At 35.5% G+C, this 23,180-nt stretch overlaps 1 protein-coding gene and 1 long non-coding RNA gene across 2 annotated transcripts; both read left to right on the top strand.

Moving 5' to 3' along the window:
• Positions 1 to 1,890: 1,890 nt before the first annotated feature.
• On the top strand, positions 1,891 to 21,388 carry LOC127831930 (CTD nuclear envelope phosphatase 1-like). Its single transcript, XM_052357017.1, has 7 exons — positions 1,891 to 2,132; positions 7,966 to 8,032; positions 8,570 to 8,688; positions 13,282 to 13,353; positions 15,533 to 15,649; positions 17,964 to 18,075; positions 19,977 to 21,388. The coding sequence occupies exons 1-7, from the start codon at positions 2,034 to 2,036 to the stop codon at positions 20,156 to 20,158; spliced, it is 768 nt and encodes a 255-aa protein (XP_052212977.1). The 5' UTR covers positions 1,891 to 2,033; the 3' UTR covers positions 20,159 to 21,388.
• On the top strand, positions 9,477 to 10,303 carry LOC127831931 (uncharacterized). Its single transcript, XR_008026570.1, has 2 exons — positions 9,477 to 9,600; positions 9,902 to 10,303. It is a non-coding gene; the product is annotated as an uncharacterized LOC127831931 (long non-coding RNA).
• Positions 21,389 to 23,180: the final 1,792 nt, after the last annotated feature.

The raw sequence follows: 23,180 nt of genomic DNA, 5'->3' as shown, positions 1-23,180 counted from the left end.
AGCAGCTGTAGGATTTCTGTTTCTCCATTATGCGATGCTTCATGTAGCGTATTCCACTGATAGAGTCCAATAAGATTGGGGTCATAGCCCTGTTGTAAGGCAACCTTGACCTCCGCAATATCCCCATACCTCACAGCTTCATGTAACTTGGTATCAAACTGACCTTCCTGGTCCCCCATTGCATGGTCTTACTCATCCTACAATAGAAATAATGTACATTAAAACAATTAAATTAATGAGCAAATAATATTGATATAAAAACCTTTTTATACAGCCATTACTACTGTTTTAACAGACACAAATTCTAAAATAGATAACATGTACAAACAATTATTTTGAAACTATTAATAAATTTTAGCAAATGTTAAATAGGCTTTTTTGTGGTTTTGGCTTATCAAAGGCTTCATCCCCTACAAACATTTTTTATTCATGCAGTCTTCCCTAAAAATCAAACCCGGAAAATTTCATTCCCCTATCACTTTTACTGTGTAGAAGTTATCCCCAAATTAAGTTAAAGGTTCTCTTTGTCCCATATTTGAAGGCTGGGGTCCATTTCTCTCAGAACTGTTACACAAAAAATAACTACTGGTACTAAGACTAGCACTTTTCACGTTTTTTTCCCCTGTGAAGCTTTTGACATTATCCTCCAAAAGTTACTGAAGCTTTTTACATTATTCTCACAAAAGTTACATAAAATATGCCAATGTCAAGAATATTTTCTTGAAAAACAAGAGATGTGTTTGTCAGAAACACAATGCCCCCTATTGCACCACTTTGAGGCCATATATTTAACCTTTGATCTTGAAGGATGACCTTGATCTTTCACCACTCAAAATGTGCAACTCCATAAGATACACATGCATGCCAAGTATCAAGTTGCTATCTTCAATATTGCAAAAGTTATCGCAAAACTTTAACCAAGGTTAAAGTTTTGATGACAGACAGAATGACAAAGTTTTAGGTTAAAGTTTTGATGACAGACAGAATGACAGACAAAATGACAGACAGGCAGGCCAAAAACAATATACGCCCGATCATTCGATCCGGGGGCAGAAAAAAAAACACTTAATTATTATAAATCCATATATTATGGCTGTGTGCAATTACTACAAAACATCGCTCAAAGGTAATATTGTGAAACCATAGAATGACATTCTAATTTCCAGCAAGTGCAACAGATACCCGTGTTTCTTTCAAAAATCTGTTTATTAAACACCTTAAATAATCAAAAGGCTAAGAAACTGTTTTGCTCTGCATAACAAACAGCTATCTGTATCAAAAGACTGTCAAGTTGTTGATAACAAAAACATCAGAAACTGATTGAAGGTGATTATAAACTGGTATCCAAGTTGTCACACCTTGGATTTTCTTTTAAGCTTACAATAATTATTGTTTTGTGTCAGTGGATTAAAACTATGCAGTGCTTGATGATAAAAAAGATTGGTAAAAACTTGGTATTATTTTTATTTATATTCAATTTTTATGTATACATTTATATATTGATACGTTTACTTATTTTATTTACGTATGAATTTATTTACGTAATACATGTTTGACTCTTATAAAAATAAATAAACAAGAAACAGTTTTTGGCTTCTTTTTTATATAAAACAATACTAATGTTTACCATTCCCCACCCACCTTTTTAATCCATAAAGATTAAAATCCAATTAACTATCACACTAAATACACAATGCACTCAATGTGTTATCACAGGCGTGTTTACTTTCAATGAATACAAAACATATTTACAGTAAGCACAACTGCCACCCTTTTCCTCACTTTCATTCACGTTTAAATGAAAATCAATACGTGACACATATCAGAGCACTTGACGTGACTTGTTGCTAAAGACGCCATTTGCTTCGAGTCGCGTGCTCCTATCTCGCGAGATTTGCGAATTGTGGGAAATCATGGCTGCCTTTGGAGACTTGCAATGACAAATTTCTAATTTTGACTTCAAAATTGCAAATCCTCGACAAGCTTCTCTAATTTTTGGGTTGCTTCTGGCATCTAATGGTTTATCTGCACCCATGATCAAGTATCTTGTTATGGGGTTGCGTGGGTTTTTTGTATTGGCGGCGAAGATTTGGAGTTTTATATGCTACTGTTTCAAACGTCAAATTCGATCTGTGAGTTTATTGTAAACAAATCGAAACATTGTGGTTATTTTCTTATGTCTAGATTGTATTTGCTTTTTTTTAATGCTCGGTGTATATGAACAATTATCATAGATCACGATCAAAACGCTTGTAGGATTCATAATAATATTTTGAGCTTAAAAAAAGTGAAATGGAAATATATTTCCCCTTACTACTTTCTGTTTATGAACACAATCATTAAAAAATTCAGAAATGAGTAGCATTTATTTGCATTTTTTTTCGAAGATCTGAGTAAATCTAAGTTATCCAAACTTGTAGGCTCCCTGAAAATGAAACTTATCTATTTACTGACATTCCAGTAACTTGCCAGGTTTTGTTGTTTTTTTACTAAGAAAGTGATGCCTATAGTCGGTGTCTTCCCCTACACGAATTGCGGTTCCTATTAATTTTTGCAAAGTCACGCAGATTATTTCGCACTTTATCGCTGTAAATTTTGGTAGAAGAATCCACAAACTAAACGTCCTTACATATGAGTCGTTAAGCACATGATTTATAATGTAAAGGATAAAGGGAAGTCACTCTAAATGTCATTAGTGTTGGTTAACGTTTTTTTATGATTTTGACAGAAAACTTCTTTATTGTAAATTAATTGGGGAAAATGTCATCTAGATTTGCTTTGGGAATGCCTCCATTTTCCAGAGGCGCAGACAGTGGTGAAAAACCCCTGAAATCAGAGAAGACGAATTATAGACATTGATTAAAACAGTTTTTATTTTTTTCCCAAATATGACTCTTTCGCACTCTATTTTCCCCTTTCACCCAGCGTCCAGCGTCTTCCCCTTTTTCTAAAAAAAAAACCCTGCTTGCATTCAAATAAACCATGCATATTATCGTGGAAGTACCTGTTATCAAACAGCACCTATTATTGGACGTTTTTGTTTTGGTTCTATATGCACATTCGCAAAAGTGCACATGATGTCACATCCATAAACAAATGGTCGTACATGAAGTCCATGACCAACTTGCTTACTTAGCTTGAAAAAAATGCGCCGAAAACAGTTTAAAGGAATGCATTTATTGTTATTTACACGGTTATATGTGTTTTTTGCTATTACTTTTTGAATGCATTTATCAAAACCTGAATATACACACCAAAAAGGATATTTCCGTTTGCATTTTTTATTGCAGCAGACGCAGATTTTTTCTCCGAGTCCAGGTCACGTGATAGTCATGTGACTTTGTATAAACTGGAGTAGTATTTATGAACTGTCCGATGATAGGTCATGTTTACATCGGCAGCCATTTTGTTTTGTCTGCTAGACTCTGCACTAAAACTAAATTTACATCGTACATGAGCAGTTGTCAAACGAAAGTAGGGTTGATATTAAATGCATTATTTTTCTCTTTCCGGGATATTGTTTTAGTATGTTGATGATGCATTAACAAATATAAGTGTATATGAAGTGATAACACCAAAAATAAACACCGGTTGCGATAGACACCTATAAACATAGCATATACTGTTATATGCGCATAATATCACTTCAAGCGTTTTGGCGAGCGTATCTTAAAGTATTATTTTCGATATATGCGCAGAATATCACTTTAAGCGAAACAAAACAGTATCGTAAAATATACTCACATGCAGCATGTCGTCCATGATTTGTGTTTTTTGCAGGAATCTCATGACCCTTAGCATACTGATTGTCCAATTTTGCATCTCGACACAACTTACAGTGCCAAAGTCCCTCACTATCTTTAACATACCAGTCAAAAGATGCCTGATTTAGTGATGAAGAAAAACTCCTTTTAGATGTGTCACACGAATAAGATTCAGAGTCAATCTCAAACGACTTACGTTTCATCGAACTTGGTTTGGGCGAATCGCCCTGTAACCAACTCGTTAGAGACATTTCAGATTTCAATTTTGTGTTGACAGTCCGAGTTCTCGATTCAGAATGATCATGACAAAGATAATGAGTATAAAGATTCATCATAATTGGGGACATACGTTAATTGTTCGCACTTTTCGTCGGCATCAACTCATCTTTTCCCATCCGGGACCATTTTAAGCCATCTACTACTCGCGAAAGGCAAGTTTTCACGGTTTGAAAAACAGACAATACGGGCGAGGAGCATAAAATATACATACCTGTCTACCAAGAACAGATACCAATTAATCAGGGGTGTGATTTTTCCGCGGATTTCCGCGGATCGGGTTGTCCCGGATGTCACTTCTGAGATTTGCGTAAATTCGTTTTAAAAAATGTGGGGGAGAGGGGCTACCACCGATTCCGCGGACGTATTTCATAAGCGGCCCAAAATATCCGCGGCCCGCGAAATCTCTCCGCATTTTACACTGGTAGATTCTGCCTAAGCATTTTTAAAACGAGCCATATAATTGGCTGTCGTTTCCCAATCTTCCAATTAAAATCGTGTTCTTAAAATGCGCTCTGTGATTTGTTTGTAAATGGCGCCGCTGCGAAGAGAAAATAAAGATTATTGAAATAACAAATAGCAATCGAATAAACGACTGACATCACCTAGTCTGATAGGAATACTGAAATGTGTTTGTCAAAAAAAGACCACGTTTCAAATGTTTGTCACGCTGTTCAGTTAACTGAAATAGCTTTGAACTGAGTGAAGATGTGAAGATGTGAAATGCAAGATATTGAAAGGTAAACAAATTAAATATATTAATTTAACTCAGTTAATACATCATTAACACCAGAAGAACACTCAAGTGTGTTTGTTTATATTTAGTCTATTAACTGTAATTCAATACATTGAAAAACTGCTGCTATTGATCACAATAAATACTTAACAGTTTACTTTGCATCCTCAGTATGTTAAATGTGAAGTTTAACAGGTTTTTGTAAAGAAATATTGTTATGAAGTTCAAAAAGTTGTTTATTTAATGTCTGTTTTTATGTTTGTCATTGCGTTATGCGCGCCATTCGCGTAGTCAAAATCAGTCAACAGAATTTTCCTCCCCTCTGACTTTGCCTCAATCACACCCCTGTTAATACATAGAGACCGACATTCTTTTAATCCACATTGTTTTGGGGACATTGAATGCGATAATTGTCATCAGTTAACAAAGTGGTTCGGCCGGTGTCGGCATGTTTTCTATTAGCCCAAATGGAGTTTGTAACCCATGCTCTGATTAGTCAGGAGAGAACCCTGCCAAATACCTGGATGACGAGCGCTGTGAATGGTTGCTTATCAATTTTCAATAGGTAATTTACTACGCCAGTGGGGCGGAGTTTCGTCGATTCGGTCAGTTGATTGACGTCGGCGTGTATTCGGTAATAAACAGAAGCAACTTTGATAGCGCTGCGGATATGATAATTGCCAGATTTTAGGGCGAAGTGGTTATCGCCGGTGCTTTTGATCAGGGCGATTACAGGGAAGCCGCGGCGATATAATCGCCAGAGTCGCCCAGTTGCGTGAGCCCTGCTAGAGGTGACAATAACCAGGGAAACATTGTTATGAATTCTTGATGGATATTTGCTGGAAAACTTTACAGATAAGTTATTAAATGATTGAACTGTTAGTCATTTGTTAAAACATAATGTTTTTATTCTTTTAAATGTTTCAATTTTAACATAATTCCTTAGGTGTTCGATAACTGGTTCGTCCACCATAATCACAAAGCTAAAGTTAAATTTAAAGTTTATCAGTTTCAACTTATAGAGCTGGATGGGAAATTAACTAAATGTTTTGGAAATCTTCAATTGGGAATTTGGGAAAAAATATACACTTTTTTCCTTTGAGAACGGGGACAATTTTAACGAAAAAGAAAACACTGTGAGGTGTGTTAAATTCTGTAAGAAGCCTCTTGCTTGCAGGGCAACCAGCTGAAGAAATCAGGTCACTGTCCAGGGCCCTCGTCTGGCCGTTTTTGGGGCCGAAATTCGGCTCCATTCACCCCTTAAAATAGTATACTTTTTTACCATATTTCAGCTAAAATTTCCCCCCCCCCCCAAAAAAAAAATTAATAATTGTTATGCCCCTGGATCGATAGATCGGGGGTATGTTCATAATGTTGTTTTTGGCCTGTCTTTCTGTCTGTCATTCTATCCCAAAACTTTAACATTACAGTAAAGTTTTGCAATAACTTTTGAAATATTGAACAAAGCAACTTGATATTTGGCATGCATGTGTATCTCATGGAGCTGCACATTTTGAGTGGTGAAAGGTCAAGGTAATCCTTCAAGGTCAAAGGTCAAAAATTTAAATCTTTAATATAGTAATGTTTTGCAATAATTTTTGAAATATTGAACATAGCAACTTCATATTTGGCATGCACGTGTATCTCATGGAGCTGCATATTTTGAGTGGTGAAAGGTCAAGGTCATCCTTCAAGGTCAAAGGTTGAAAATTAAAAACTTTAATACAGTAAAGTTTTGCAATAACTTTTGAAATATTGAACATAGCAACTTCATATTTGGCATGCATGTGTATCTCATGGAGCTGCACATTTTGAGTGGTGAAAGGTCAAGGTCATCCTTCAAGGTCAAAAGTAAAAAAAAGCGGTGCATTAGGGGGCATTGTGTTTCTGACAAAAACATCTCTTGTTCACTTTTATATCCATGTTGCCAGCTGGTATCGTGCTATTAACCTTTGATTAAATGTATATTTATGTAAATTACATTAAAATATAGCAATTTTAAGTGTTGAATGGTTGGTGAAAAGATCTCCTAAAATTCCCCTTTTCGCCCAAAACGACTCGAAATTCCCCCATCTAAGGGCCCCGGCCCCAATCTCCCAAAGTGTAGCAAGGGCCCTGCTGTCACTTTGTCTCATGTTTGCCACAGTCAATTCTTCTTAGACATGTTTTTTTTTCCAAATAAAGTGCAATTAACAATCTTGTTTTATATTTTGTGGTAGAATAAACTCTGTCGGTATCCTCACAGCAATCACGCGCAATCTTATTGACTGTGAAACCCTAAAACACTTATATAAATATATAATATAGTTAGAGCCTCAACACTGCACCCAGACACCTAATACAAAATATAGCTGTTAAATTATCTGTTCGCCCATATCCTTTGAGACAAAATCAAAGTTGCCCATTTGAGCATGAGACTGAAATATTACACACCTGTATTGATCAAATTTGCAAACAATGTATGTCTTAATATTCACTAAGTTTCACTTAGTTGAAATTTCAAGCTCAGCTTCTGTGATCTTAAGTTTTTCATGGAATTTTATAATGATAAATGTTGATAGATCATAAAATGAATACTTAAATCTCAATTTCTAGAACAAGTCTGTTTTAACAAATTGTTTACCCATTATTATTAAATTAAAAGTTTGAAAATCATATTTCAATATTACAAAATTGTAAACAGTAGCAAGTGTTAGATTTTTTACATGATCTGTATATTTCTGATTGATTTATTTGATTCAGGGTAATACATTTATAACCAATGTTAATGTGGCTACAAAACATCATTATCTTTGACTTTATTGTTTAGATTTTTTAATAAAAATATATTCTCTTGTATAAAGATTGTTGTGTTGTTAAAATCAGAGACATAGATAACAGTTATCTAATTCTGTTAAAATTAGACATCCTTTGTTTTTGTTTTTTATGTCATCCCATGTTTCAAGAGGCAGAAAATAAGACTCCTGCTAATCGGTATGTCAAGTATACTTCATGATGAGCAGTATATCAGATAAGCATGTTATAAGTGTACCAGATTATTACAAATATGATACAATATTACCCAACAACGATAGAATCCATGTTTAGTGCAATTCATACTTATAAAATAGAAACACACTTTAAATAATAACTGGTATCATAAAGTGATCTTTATCAGATATTAACAAAAGGTTTTTCCTTTTCCTACAGGTTATTCAGCACCAGACTGTTCGATATGAAGTTATACCGTTGTCACCTCTATCCAAGCACAGGCTTAGTAAGATATATTTGATACTCGCTCTTGAAAAAGGTGGCTGTATGCATGTGTGTAAAGTGTCGTCCAAGATTAGCCAGTGCAGTCGTCGCAACTCTTACAGAGTTTTTTTTTTAAAGGGAAACTTCTTCCAAATGAAATCCAGAATAGGTTCCAAAAGTGACTTCCCTGATAAGTCTGTGCTGTCTGCACAGGCTTATGTGGGACAATACCTAACACACATGCATTAAGCCCATTTTTCTAAGTGCATGCTTATTAGAAATATTTGTACTTGAACACTGAAGTGTCAAATATAGCACATGTAAGTGAATACAGTACTTTTTTTATTGTTTGCAGATTTATTGGCATGAAATAATTGTGTATCATACAGCATTTACTGTCAACCACATGACTCAACCAAATTTCATATTAAATGACTATAACATTGTAAGCAATTAGTAATCCTTCACAACTGATTACATTAACCATAATATTACACTTTGTCTTTAAAAAAAAATATAGAGGTTATTGACCATAAAGTGCCGCCTCATTGTGTTTAAGGTATGTTACGAAGGAAGACGTTGGTCCTAGATTTAGACGAGACTCTTATACACTCGCACCATGATGGAGTTATACGACAGACCGTGAAACCTGGTACACCACCGGATTTTGTTCTAAAGGTAACACAGCTTTTCTTCTCTTGGATCAAATTTGGAAATAATAAGAAGGATGTTTGTAAAGGCTGAACAAGAAATTTGTTTTGAATTGTAATAAATACTTATATGTAATAGGCTATTAATGTTTATTTTGTATTATAAAAAAATCAAAAACCTAGGAATATCTGTGGTTCACATGATTGCATGTACAGTCCAACCCCTACTTCCGGTCAGCCCTCATCGCCAGTTGCCCCGTGTAGGCGGCCGGTCTGTGCCGCGACCGTCGATAAATACTATATAATGCACCCCTCTTAAGAGTTACCCCGTTCCTCGCCCAGCGGCCAGCAATTTTGCATCCCAAATGTTAAATTTCCCCCATATGAGTGGTCACGTGCAAGTAAGTTAGTCATGTACATTGGCAAAATTACACCGACGCAATAGCGAAAAAATTGATACGTACTGCCAGTCTGCGGTTTAGGCTCTGTAGTACTGAAGCATGATGTGTGATAAACATTTTGACAGCCAGTTTGCAAATTGCAATTAATTAACGGCAGATTATCGGGTTATCCGGTTAAAAGCAATATGCGACCGTTTGATCTTTTTGTTTCCGCCATGCAAATATCACCTATTATTCCTGGAAAAGAGATTCTTAATTTATAATTTATTATTTGTAGGTGTTGAATCATACTATTTCAAGCACACATTTATGACAATTATCGGCTAATTAGCCGGATTTTTTTCGAAAAAATCTCGGCTTATAGATTGATGTTGTCGGGCGGGCGGGCGGGCGGGGGTGGCGGCGTGCTCGAAAATGTTAAAGTTCTTATTTCATGGTATAACTTTGGTATGCTTGGACCTAGAGTCTTCAAACTTGACATGAAGGTTGGCCAGGATTAACAGATGACCACTGGTCATTTCAAGGTCATTCATTTGAAGGTCAAGGTCACTGTGACCTTCAATATAAAAAATGTTAAAGTTGTTATAACTTTGGTATGCTTGGACCTAGAGTCTTGAAACTTGACATGAAGGTTGGCCATAACTAGTTAGTAACCACTGGTCATTTCAAGGTCATTCATTTGAAGGTCAAGGTCACTGTGACCTTGAATGTAAAAATGTTGAAGTTCTTATTTCATGGTATAACTTTGGTATGCTTGGACCTAGAGTCTTCAAACTTGACATGAAGGTTGGCCAGGATTAACAGATTCCCACTGGTCATTTCAAGGTCATTCATTTGAAGGTGAAGGTCACTGTGACCTTCAATATAAAAATGTTAAAGTTGTTATAACTTTGGTATGCTTGGACCTAGAGTCTTGAAACTTGACATGAAGGTTGGCCAGAACTAGTAAGTAACCACTGGACATTTCAAGGTCATTCATTTGAAGGTCAAGGTCACTGTGACCTTGAATGTAAAAATGTTAAAGTTGTTATAACTTTGGTATGCTTGGACCTAGAGTCTTGAAACTTGACATGAAGGTTGGCCAGAACTAGTAAGTAACCACTGGACATTTCAAGGTCATTCATTTGAAGGTCAAGGTCACTGTGACCTTGAATGTAAAAATGTTAAAGTTCTTATTTCATGTTATAACTTTGGTATGCTTGTACCTAGAGTCTTCAAACTTGAAATAAAGATTGGCCAGTACTAGAAGATGACCACTGGTCATTTCAATGTCATTCATTTGAAGGTCAAGGTCACTGTGACCTTAAATGTTAAAATGTTAAAATTGTTATAACTTTGGTATGCTTGGACATAGAGTCTTCAAACTTGACATGAAGGTTTGCAAGCACACTTAGATGACCACTGGTCATTTCAAGGTCATTCATTCTAAGGTCAAGGTCACTGCTAGAACTGGTGTGATAGAAACCTTTTGGAGTGATCATAAGGCTGTCTGGATTTCTGTGTAGGTATGTGAAAGCAAAACAATAAATAGTATTATTTCATCTAAGTTTATTTTCTTACATTTGATAATGAAATTGATGGAAACTTCAAACAATATGTTACTAATTTGCTAATAAAAAAATTGAGATCAAACTTTCCTAATTGTCAATTCAAGTTCATATTTGTGACCTTAAATGTTATTGTTGTTCATGTATATGCATGCATTCAAAACATAACACAAGGTTTGCTCATGCCTTGAAAAGTACTTACATTTCATTTTGACCTTTGAACAATATTTCAGTAATTTAAGTATTGCATTGACAAAAACACGAAAGGTACTTTCCTGTCATTTAAATCAAAAATCCGGCTTCAATGCGGTCATCTCCGACCGCGGAACTCTTGTTAAAAGTTAGAAAGAACAACGAAACTTGTAACTGAAATCAACTGATCTACGTGTTCTCTGTGCTACAAATTCTTATCCAAACATCAATACGCACACATTTTACATGGGTATGGCGTGACATTGTACATTGGTGCATAATTTTTGCGCGCTTTTGTCGGGACAAAGGAAATACATGAGGACTTTTTTGATGCTAGAATTTTTAAATCTCTCGTTAACATAAAACAATCTGGAGTGTGTTTCGGATTACAAATTTTTATTCTCATTTGGGAATTAAACAAAACATTTATATTTGTTTAATATTTACAATGTTTTCAATATTAATTTTGATAAAACCTTTTACGCGGCGAAAAAATGTTTTTATAATATTATGTATGAAAAGCACGATTACCAGGATTACACCTGATTGCTATTATCAGCCTCTTAAGTAACTGGCCATGATTTTAGCGTGGAGGAGATCACTGTCGGGACCAATTCGTGCGGTAGGTATTACAAAGCCATAAAACTGCGATAAACCCATTAAATTATCGATTGATAGTGACACAGGAGTTATTCATGCATAACTGATTCACAACTGTTCCCATCTTAAGTGCATAAGAGGCCATACAACGCGCATTGTGTAAACAACGAATCATGAGAATGATTCTTTTTCATTGACTTGATTCTGGTGATGATGATGATATTGATGATGATTAGAAAGATGAATAAAAAATTTTTTTTAATGAAAATGTTGTTTTATAGCTGATTTTAGAAAGATAGAAATAAAAAAATAAAGGCTATACATTGTTTAGTACATGTACACACATGTACTATTTTGTTTATACAAAAATTGAAAAGTTGGCCATGCACTCATCAACTCCAGACTCCCTATGACTCGACCTCCTCTTAAGAGGCCTACCCGCTTAAGCAGCCAATTTGGCCGTTTCCCTTGAATGGCTGCTTAAGAGGGGTAAGACTGTATTATTAGCTATGGAAAGTTCTAGGAACACTAAAAGTAAAGGGTGCTGTCAAAAAGTGACAAAATGGTAAGCCGGAACGACATAGACTAATTCAGAAGGTCCATATTCTAAGTTAAACCAATGACCACTCAATTTATAGCAGTCTTCCTTACCAAAAAGCTTTTATAATCCATTCAACTATAGCACATTAATATCACCTCAACTCATTAGACCTTGACATTGACCTCCTATTAGACTTAGACTTATTGTAATGGGCCAAGAAGTCAATAGTGCCAAGGCTAATACTTGGAGCAGCTGCGTTATTAAACAAAGCATCTCAGTGGTTTTTTTATGGCAATTTTGGGGCCGATATTCGGCCCCATTCCCCTAAAAAAAGAGTATATATTTTTCCCCAATTTTGTAGAAAAAATCGATTCCAGAATTTAAAAAAAAAAAAATTATTTTTTTTTTAGAAAGAACTGTCTAATGAGAAATATATCTCAAATTTATATCATTAACAACTAACAAAGTATATAACTAAAATAAATATGATTTTGAATTATTATAAAGAGTTATATTAAATTAGTTTTTCCAAAATCAGTGGACTTTTCACATGAATTGCATTGTTTCCCCAAAATGATCAGGAAAAGGTCTGATGTATCTCTATATTGTGTCAATATTTGTTGATAAAAAAATGTCAATTTGATCCATTTTATTGAAAAAAATGCTGAAATTTGCCAATGTATCAATTTAACAAATCCCTATTAGACTCAAAATGGCTAGGAAAACTGAGACTCAGTGTGCATAAGGCTGAACAGTCTGAAACTAATGTTGAAAAAATCATTGATATATATTTAAGAAAAAGGATGGAGACATTCAGCTGTGAATATTACATTCATACATACATGTGTATTCATATAATAAATATCATTACATATAAAAGAGTGAATTTTTTAATTTCCCCTTTTCCTAAAAAACAACGCATTTTTCCCCTTTGGACGGGCCCCGCCGCCGTTCCCCTATAGGTGAAAAAAAACACTGCATCTTGTTTAAATCTCAATGTAAATGTTTATAACACAAGACAAATTTTTATTCAGGCTTGCAATGTGTACATCGTTTAAACACTAGATATTTCACATACAATTGTGTCACAGAGATAAACGAAGTAAGAATATAAACATAAGCAGCATAGAATGACTACTTTTTTATGCATGTGCATTAAGTATTGTCACAGACTCTGCACAAACGTATAAAAGAGACCCCTGTTAATGAAAATTCAATAAAAGTGGAAAGTTTTGTCCCTTATTAGCCTGTGTGGACTGCACAATCTGGAATAGTAAGTTCTTTATGCACATGCATAAAGCCTGGTTTTTTCCAGTTCAAATCTTAATTTCTACATTCAGGTGATGATAGACAGACATCCAGTCAGGTTTTTCGTCCACAAACGACCTCATGTAGATTATTTCTTGGAAGTTGTAAGTACCAAAATTTGCTTTAGAGTTTCAAAGAAACTGTTTCTATGTGCTTTCATAGTTCAACGTATTTCACTTTGTTCAACTTTTCTGCGGTAACACATGCTTTTGTCATAAAATAAAAAAATAATAATTTGATTCTTGTCTTTAATATTTTATATGTAAATAATGGCTTCATTCAAACGGCAGTTTTATCTCTCTTCTATTTTCAAGCACCTTTAAATATGTTGAAGCAAGAGATTCTTGGAATGTACGACAATCAATAAGCAATGAGTACACAACATCAATATCTGAAGGGAACAATTCATATTGGAGTCATAAGAAATCACTAATTATATATACTGGCCTTAAAATTAATATCAGAATTTGATATTTCAGTCTGTGCGAAAGTTTCAACTCACATCTAGCTTCACAGTCTTGTTATCTCCTGTGCCCTTTTTCCTCCATTTTTGAAAAATGCAAACATTGGAAATTAAGGACTTAATGTGACATTCTCCTCTTTGGGATAAACTTCATCACATGAGTACCTAAAATCAGAAAATAACAATGTATGTATTCATGTATAATAACCATTGATAAAGGTTTACAGGGTACTTGTAAATGGTTACTCAGAGTGAAAATTGACATTAATCATAATTAAGACACTTTTAGAAATTATAAAAAAATAATTAGTTAAGGTGAAACTAAAATATAGAATTTTGTTGTGGCAAAAATGTAAACTAAGCAGATTTCAGTTGATAAATGATAAGTCACTTTTAGCATTTGTCCTAAATTGTTTTTTTTTCTTGTTTTGGAAAACAAATTTGATTGGGAATGTGGTCCATCATGAAAAGTAGAAAAAGCCCTGATCTCTTATTTATAACTGATCATAATGTCTGTTGTCTGGAAAATCAAATCAAATAAAGTATATACTCAACCAGTATTGTTTACTGGCTACCAGAGCTCCAGATAAGGATTTAGTCTAAAGGGTATTTCACCCCCTGATATTATTGTTAAAGCGTATTTTACTCCTTTGTTTCAGCCATAAACTATTTAGGAATATTGAGGGGTATTTTCCATTTCCATTGAAAACTGACAAAGTAAATGGCGTGTTTAATCTAGAAATATTTTTTTTGTTATTTAGATTATTAAATGCAAACAGAATTAATTTAAAATGACGATATGAACAGCTTTTTTAAAAATATTTCCACAGGAGCCGCTGGTCGCTTAAAACATCCCTTTTTAGATCCACAAACATGATGGGCCGCCATTTTTATTACAAGCTTATTTTGATTGACTTACTTTTGATTCAAAGGTTAACTTAGACTTAAAACTTAACTGGATTATTGGTTAAACAGGTTACGCACTTTAATCGATTTAAAATACGTACCAAGATTTGTATTGCGTTTTGTGACGTACTGGGCTGATTTTTAATGAGTTTTATTTATTTTTTTACAGTGCGTAAATATGCAGATACGCCTCTTATCTGGAGCTCTGCTGGCTACAATGGATAAGTTTTAGCTCGGCTGTTTTAGGAGAAAACCCGAGGTATTGTCATAGCTAGCTCATCGTCTGCTGGCGTCGTGCTGAAACCTTTACATTGGCTCTAAAATCAGAGTGCTTCCACCTACAACTTTTAAACATCATATGTAGATGCACCTTGATGAGTTCTACACACCACACCTATTTTGGGGTCACTAGGTCAAAGGTCAAGGTCACTGTGACCTAAAAAAATGTAATCTTACAAGCTTTCATTTATTCAAAACTGCATCCGCAGCCGAGCGTTGGCACATGTTATGCGGGACCTTATACAGATATACTGGTTTGTCTGAGGACTGGCAAGTTTTCGGGGATACAGCTATTGTAATGAAGCCTTGTTCTGAGTTAACTGGGCTTAATGCACGTGGTTCACTTGTTGTCCCTGATAAACCTTTGCAGTCCACACAGGCTAATCAGGGATGACACTTTCTGTTGCTGGATGTTTGCTCTGTAAAGATGAGACTTCCTTTAAAACAAACATACCTTAAGGGTGGAATGTGTAGTCCCTGATAAGCCTGTGCAGACTACACAGGCTAATCTGGGATGACTCTTTACATGCATGCATTAAGCCCATTTATAAACAATGAGGCTAAACAATCTCAGTGTACAATACCATAGCTGCCCATGGTACTAATTGCTCACCCAGTTGTCTCCCTTGTTTCAGGCGAGTCAGTGGTACGACTTGGTCGTGTTCACGGCTAGTATGGAGATATACGGCGCAGCAGTCGCCGACAAGCTCGATAATAGTCGCGGTATATTAAACCGGAGATACTATAGACAGGTAAATCAACCCCGTATTATTGAATCAGATAAAGCAGGTTTTAAATCTAATTTGTTGTCCATGGTTGTCTTTCCTCATTCTTTCATTATAAAAAGACATGTTTATCAGAAAATCTAAAGGATCCCACAAAGAATTTTATCAGAATATGTAAGGGCTCTCTAAAATGAATTTCTCAGAAAAATTAAAGGCTCTCTGAAATGAATAGCTCTCCAAAAGGATATTTACTGAATTTTCCCTCGTATAGCGCGCTCCTATGTTTAGCGCGCAGGCTGTTTTATTAATGCAAAAATGGAGAACAAAATATTTAAAGACAATAAAACCACCAAATCGGACCAAAAATGGCCGCTATTTTACTATTGCGCAATCCAATAATCCGGTGCATTGGAAAGCTTAATTACTGGTAAGCATTCAAAATAGGAAACGGCATTATGATTAGGAGCATGGGTTGCATAGCACTATACTTTTCTGACAATTTTGTAATTTTCTAGCAACAGATTAACAGTCCGCATCATTTCGTGTAAAACATGAGAAAATAAGAATTCATGTACATCATGTCATTCTTCCTTGGGGAAATTAAATTTGAATGCTGAATAAAACTTTGTGGCACATGAGAGACAGCTGTTGAGACATGTCAGTATTGACGTAAAACTGTTAATATATGATGTTGGACAAGTATGAAGTTGGGTTATTGTTTGTCGCGTTACACAGGTGTGAATGTGATGAACAATGAATGCGCCAAAAACCTGGACCAAACTGGAAAACACTTAAGAACAGTGCTCCAGCTAGGATTTGAAAAGGGCAGGGGGGGCTTTTTTGTCAAAAGGGCACTTTCGACGCGCAGTATTTTGTGAAAAGGGCACTTTCGAGCGCGCAGGTGTTTCTGGAATGCTTCCTATTGCATGTAAATTTATATGTTATAAATAATTGTATTATTTCCATTATTATTAAACCATTCAAATATAATGTCTACAATGAGGATTAAACTAATTACAATGTAATGAGAGATTTATGAATTATCATATGTAAAAAAAAAATTTAAAAAAATACTATTTTTTTTGAGGGGGGGGGACAGGGCGGAGTTTCGGGGGGGCAGGGCGGAGGTTCGGGAGGGCAGGGCGCGGCGCCCTTCGATTTAGGCCTAGCTGGAGCACTGTTAAGAAGTCCCTGTTCACACCTACGGTTACGTTACCAGTCCAACGTAAGCTGCCAATGTAGAAATGCACAAACACAGACAAATAAATGTTTGCATACTTAAATTCAACATTTTATTTTATTGTTCATAACTAATGCGACACCGTTCATATCTGCCCTTACAGACTTTGTTGTTTCGACAACGGCCCCTTCAGTCTGTAAGATTATAGGGTGTAGTTTTCTGGATTACAAAAATGGTGGCTATTATGATTATTTACGATTACGAAATGTATTATTTGCAATTTAACAGCAAGGAAAGCGTAGTATCAATGTATTATGCGCACCAACTTTTTAATTTGAGATTTGGAGGTAAAAAACTGCGCGCTATACAAAGGAATGTAAGGTATCAGAAAATTTAAGGGCTCTCTAAAATGAAATGCGCAGCAAATTGAAAGGCTCTCTAAAATAAATTGCGCAGAAAACTGAAAGGCTCTCTATAAAAGGCAGCTGGCTGCAATGCTTTGCAAAGTCCGAAAAAAAGTGTTTCTTGCATTAAGTGCCAGCCACTGTAACCTATGACAGGCCTATTCCTGCAAAAAATGCAATATTGGGGTTGGGAATTTTTTCGCATAAAAAGTTCTCTGATTTCGGATAAACTAATTTAACATAACTGTTTATAATATTTATATATTTGGGAATGGTTTTGTTTAACGGACCCGTCGATATGCCAGGAAAAAATCTGCATAAAGCAAGTCTTCTAGACGATATCCATATGAGATATAATATGGGTAAAAATGAAACTGAAGTAACAATATCAGCCGAACAATTATTATAACCATCTGTTAGTCTTTTGTTTGATGCAAGTGACAATTGGCCTTTATGACAGACCACAATACCAAATTGCTGGCCGTCATGGAAGGGTCAATGCACAGCCTGGAGGGAGGTGTTAACCAATATCAATGTGAACTGATCCTTACACTTATCTAATATAAAAGAAAACAAGATAATGATCCAAATTGCCGAAATTTGACCCTACCTTTTTCTTAAAATACTTTGTAAAGACGACATACGAGTTTTTCATAGAATCTGTAGGCAAACCACCAAATTTTAGGGGGTCATTGGCTGGTGGGACCCTGGATTATTTCAACCCTTTTATGACACACACTCATGCTATCTGTTTCAGCATTGTAACTTGGAGGCAGGTAGCTACACTAAGGACCTCTCTGCTATCAATAGAGATCTCTCCAGTATATTTATCCTGGACAACTCGCCAGTAGCATATAGGGCATATCCAGGTAAGCAGCATGGTCTTTGAGTGCCAAACTAGTGAATCTGTTAAACATTTTTATTAATTGTGTGAAGCCTCGTAAAAAGGAAAAAAAGAGCATACAAATGGCGCCCTGAGAAACCGGGCTTAACGCTTGTGCATAAAGTGTTGTGCCAGATAAGCCTGTGCATAAAGTGTTGTGCCAGATAAGCCTGTGCATAAAGTGTTGTCCCAGATAAGCCTGTGCATAAAGTGTTGTCCCAGATAAGCCTGTGCATAAAGTGTTGTCCCAGATAAGCCTGTGCAGTATGCTAGGGCTAATCAAGGATGCCACTTTTCGCTTTTATGGAATTTTTCATTTCGCATGAAGTTTCTTTTTAGCAAAAATCCAGTGAAGGCAGAAAGTGTTGTCCCTGAATAGCCTGTGTGGACTGCACAGGCTAAACTGGGATGACACTTGAGTCACATGCATTAAGCCTGGATTTCGCAGAGTGTGGCTCAGATATATTTTTAAGTCTTTCTCAGGGTTGGCAAAATCAGCTGACAAGTTAGCCCATATGGGATTTTCTCCCCTGATTGTTTGTACCATACTTGTATTTGGTAATTGTTTTACTCCCACTAAGTGTTTGAAGTAAAAATCAGAGGAAAAAAGGTTACATTTATTTTCTTTGTTGCAACTCCCCTAATCAAGTCTGCATGGAATCTTCCATCATGGTGGTGCGGTAGTCGAGTGGTAGCACACTGGTCTACCATTCCAGAGGTCCCCGGTTCAATTCCAGGCCGGGGCACTGGACATTTCAGAAATGCTTTAAGTGTTTCCCACCCAACTAGAGATGTACTGGTATGAAACCCCGGTTATTCTTGCGTGTGTCAATGCTATACACTGAGCATGTAAAAGAACCTAGGGATCTATTCACAAAGACCTAGGGTATCGCACCCGGATTCCTTGTAACTTAATACTGTCTCTTCTGCTTGTTGTCTCTTCAGCAAAAACAAAAGGACACCATTGGAAATAAGTGCTTGTACTTTCATGGGTTATCCTTGACTGCATGGTCAAAAGAAAAACATACATTACATACATACATGTATACATTACTATGCAACAATTATCTGATATTCACTTGTAGAAAAGAATGTTGAATATTGAGACAAAACTGAAGTTTCAAAAATATGTTATTGTCGACCTGTGTCTCAATTATTGAAATTGTGTTTACTTAAAGATTATTTTATAAAGTTTTGTATACCTGAATAGGTGACTTTCAGGGGTTATTTTCTCATGACATTTTGTTTTATCAATAAATAAGTTAACTTGTATTGTAATCGTTGCCAAAAAACATCGTTTTGTACTGTTTATGTTGGTTGTTAGTTATATTTTATATTTTGTTTGTAATAGGAATTGCTAACTTTGAATATGCAGTATTAGTCTCATTCTGGGAACAATGGGTTTGAATTAACTCTTTCAGTGCGGGTACCGAATTTTGAAGGCCTTTGCAAACAGTTTGGATCCAGATGAGACGCCACAGAACGTGGCGTCTCATCAGGATCCAAACTGTTTGCTATTCTGATAGTATTCTTTGAAAAAAATCGAAGAAAATGCTTATTCTAGAAATTCAGCAGACGACATTTTAGCAGACGACAAATTTCCCAGCATGCAAATGGTTAATGCATGTGCAAAGAGTCATTCCTGATTTGTCTGTGCAGTCTGCACAGGCTAATTGGGGATGACACTTTTCTGTTGTAGTGAATATTTTCTTTAAAGGAGGTCTCTTAAAAAGAAAATCCAGCGTTGGCTAAAAGTATTGTGTCTGATTAGCCTGTGCAGCCTGCGCATGGATTAAGCCCCATTTTCCCAGAGCAATACTCATTTGTAATAAGAATTGATAGCTGTTTTTATACAGTGTTAAAAAGTGATTTCTTTCTTAATTTCAGACAATGCTATACCCATCACATCGTGGTTCAGTGATGCCACAGATACGGCTTTGCTGTGTCTACTTCCAATGTTGGACGCACTACGGTTTTGTAATGACGTTCGCTCAGTGTTGAGCAGAAACCTCCACAAGTCTTTGGACCCCGCAATAAAAAACAGATTTTACCTGTCCTCCCGTCCCTAGAGTATCCCATGAGAACTTAGTTTGTCACAAGAACTTAGTCGATTTTTAATGGCATCATATCACCTCATAGGCTGGATGATAGCCTACAAATTTTGTATCGCAAGAGTAGAAACCTGTTCTCGTCAAGAGTTCAGTGTAACCAGTTCACATGAAGAGCGCAACCCATTCCTGAGTTTAACAATAGAGTTAATACAGATGTGTTTTGAATATATTCATGCTACATTGTGCAACAGTATTGATATGGTTGATAGATAATCATCATAGGAATCAGGTTATTGTTTATGATGATAGAATGAAGATGCTTGTACAGTGAAACAAGTATATTCTTATGGGAATATTGCTATGACTAAAAGGTTCATTGTTCATCATTATGTCACTATGCACTGTGATTCGGTACATTAGGTGCATTGTTGTCTCAAATTTATAAAGTGGATTATCAATTGTTCAATGCAAAAATTAAACTGTAAAAAATTATGTAACCATCTGGTCTTCTGTGTGTGAAAAAAGGTTCCCCTTATTAGTGTTGGAAGTTTGTATGTCCTTTATAAAGAAACCCTACCAGTGTCATAACCAGGCACATCACCAAAAATACTGAAGATAAAGCGTGCCAAATCTCACACTGAGCGGATATGAAAGTATGAGGGTGCTCTCCGTAACAATTTCACGTGTTATACACTTAACAAAATCTTTAAATCTTTTTTCATGATGGTTGGCTTTTGTCATTAAGTGAATGGTCTTTATAACACATATATTGGTTAAGACTATGAAACCCCCCAAGTCAACTGATGGTTGTTACCAATGAGCCTTTCAAACTTCTTTCCCAACATTCAGTCTTAAAGCATTCAGCTGTTATGTAGACATCACAAATGTTAAGACTTGCGGCAAGTGTCATGAAATGCATCATATGAGGCTTGTTCTGGAAAAACTGGGCTTAATGCATATTTTAAGTGTCATTCCAGATTAGCCTGTGCAGTTCACAAAGACTAATCTGGGATGATACTATGCGCCTAAACTGGATTTTGGTATAGATGAGACTTCCCTTAAACAAAAAATTCCATTCAAGCCGAAAGTGTCGTCCATGATAAGCCTGTGTATACTGCACAGGCTTATCTGGGACAACAATTTTTTCGCAAACATTAAAACCAGTTTTCCCAGACCAAGGTTCCATTACAATTTGTGTCTTATTCTGAGAAAACTGGGCTTAAATCATGTGCGTAAAGTGTCGTCCCAGATTAGCCTGTGCGGTCCGCACAGGCTAATCAGGGACGACACTTTCCGCCTAAACTTGATTTTTGGTAAGGAGGGACTTCCTTGAAACTAAAAATACCATTAAAGCGGAAAGTGTCGTCCCTGATTAGCCTGTGCGGACTGCACAGGCTAATCTGGGACGACACTTTACACACATGATTTAAGCCCAGTTTTCTCAGAACAAGACACATATTGTCATGGACAAAAAAGGTACCAGTAGGAGAAAGGTTATTATTCAATGTCATGGATGATTGTTTTCACCTTCTTGTTTATAATAGGCTGAAATTGTGTACGGATTTTAGAGTCATTTGAAAATGTGATTACATTGGAGCAATACTAATTTTGTAATCAGGAACTTTTTTACCAGTTTTGTCAATGTGTATATATAGTTTTATGTCATGTCCAGTGATGGTATGTTTTTGTCTTTGTAAAAAAATAAACCGTTTAAACCGAAAGAAAGACTATGTACTGCTCGCAAAATTTATTGTTAAATTACATGGCTTAATGTAGGCTATATTGGATTAATCAATGTACCTCGCGTTTGTAAATTAAATGGAATACCGGTTAGTATGTGTGCTAAGAATGTTTTCAGTAAGTCTCAAGAAATTAACCATGTTTATATTGATTTTTATATGAAGTTAAGACGAGTATCCTTTGTTCAAAATTCAAATTGGAAAATTATTTTAGCTGTGCTCTTGGATAACAGGCCTTATTGCATGTGATTTAAGTGACATCCCAGATAAGCCTGTGAAGTCGGCACAGGCCAATCAGGGACGACACTTTCTGCTTTAATGGTATTTTTTTGTTAAAAGGAAATTTCTAATTAATGAAAATCCAGTCTAAGTGGAGAGTGTTGTCCCTGTAGCCTGCGCAGCTTGAAAAGGCTAATCCCATTTGATACGTTTTGCACATACCGGTATGTATGGCCGGTTTTTTCTAAGTGACTGAGGCTAATTTATTGTGTGTTAACTTCTTCTTTGTAGTAGAAGGTTGTGTGTGTATATTTGATTTAAGCTCCCTGGTGATGGAAAGGTACAATGTGTTGTTATTCAGAGACTTTGTGAGTTGTATTCTGTAGTTCTACAAGATGCCGGTACTTAAACTTATGGATATTGCATTTTATCACAAGTTAAGCCTAGTTTTCTATGTTATATATTCATTACGAACATTTTTATCTTAAACATGTGTTGTTGTTTTTTTACTGTTAAAAAGGGCTATGTTTTTGCAACGTCAAGTCATGCATTCTAAACAGTTTACAGGTTTTGTCGTTATGATAAATATATTTTTTTGCTGATTTATAATAAAGATATAACTAAAATCATTCCATACTGTTATTATTTAGTAATAAGTCCTTAAAAAAAATTGTAAAAACACTCCCAAAATGCCTCTGTTTCATTACTATTTTCAGTGCAATACATGATAATTTCTCGTTCAGCTTAATGTTGTCAAGGCCTTGCTGTGCAGTGAAGTCCTATATCCCTAACTGTGTACTGGTATTCTTACTAACCTGCGTTGTATAATAACATAGAATATGATAGCTGCGAATTAATATTTTCATATGACCTTAAAAAAAAAATATAATAGAATGTGAGCTTCTTTTGAAAAGTTTATTTAAGTTTTTTTATTACCTTTTGTCAGTTGGAAAATAATTAATAGATTTAAGCTTTACTGTGGGAAAATTGGGCTTAATGCATATGCTTAAAGTGTCCTCCCAGATAAGTCATGGATGACACTTTGTGCATGTATGGAAATTTAAATGATAAAAAAACTATTC

Source organism: Dreissena polymorpha, chromosome 5, assembly GCF_020536995.1.
Source record: "Dreissena polymorpha isolate Duluth1 chromosome 5, UMN_Dpol_1.0, whole genome shotgun sequence".
Lineage (NCBI taxonomy): Eukaryota > Metazoa > Mollusca > Bivalvia > Myida > Dreissenidae > Dreissena > Dreissena polymorpha.
This window is presented reverse-complemented; position numbering and strand designations above follow the sequence as displayed.

Bases quoted from the DNA above. Each gene is read 5' to 3' on its own strand.
- LOC127831930 (XM_052357017.1), top strand. From the start codon at position 2,034: ATGATCAAGTATCTTGTTATGGGGTTGCGTGGGTTTTTTGTATTGGCG. The intron at 2,133-7,965 runs GTGAGTTTATTG...CTTTTCCTACAG, and splicing joins TCAAACGTCAAATTCGATCT to GTTATTCAGCACCAGACTGT. The intron at 18,076-19,976 runs GTAAGCAGCATG...TCTTAATTTCAG, and splicing joins AGCATATAGGGCATATCCAG to ACAATGCTATACCCATCACA.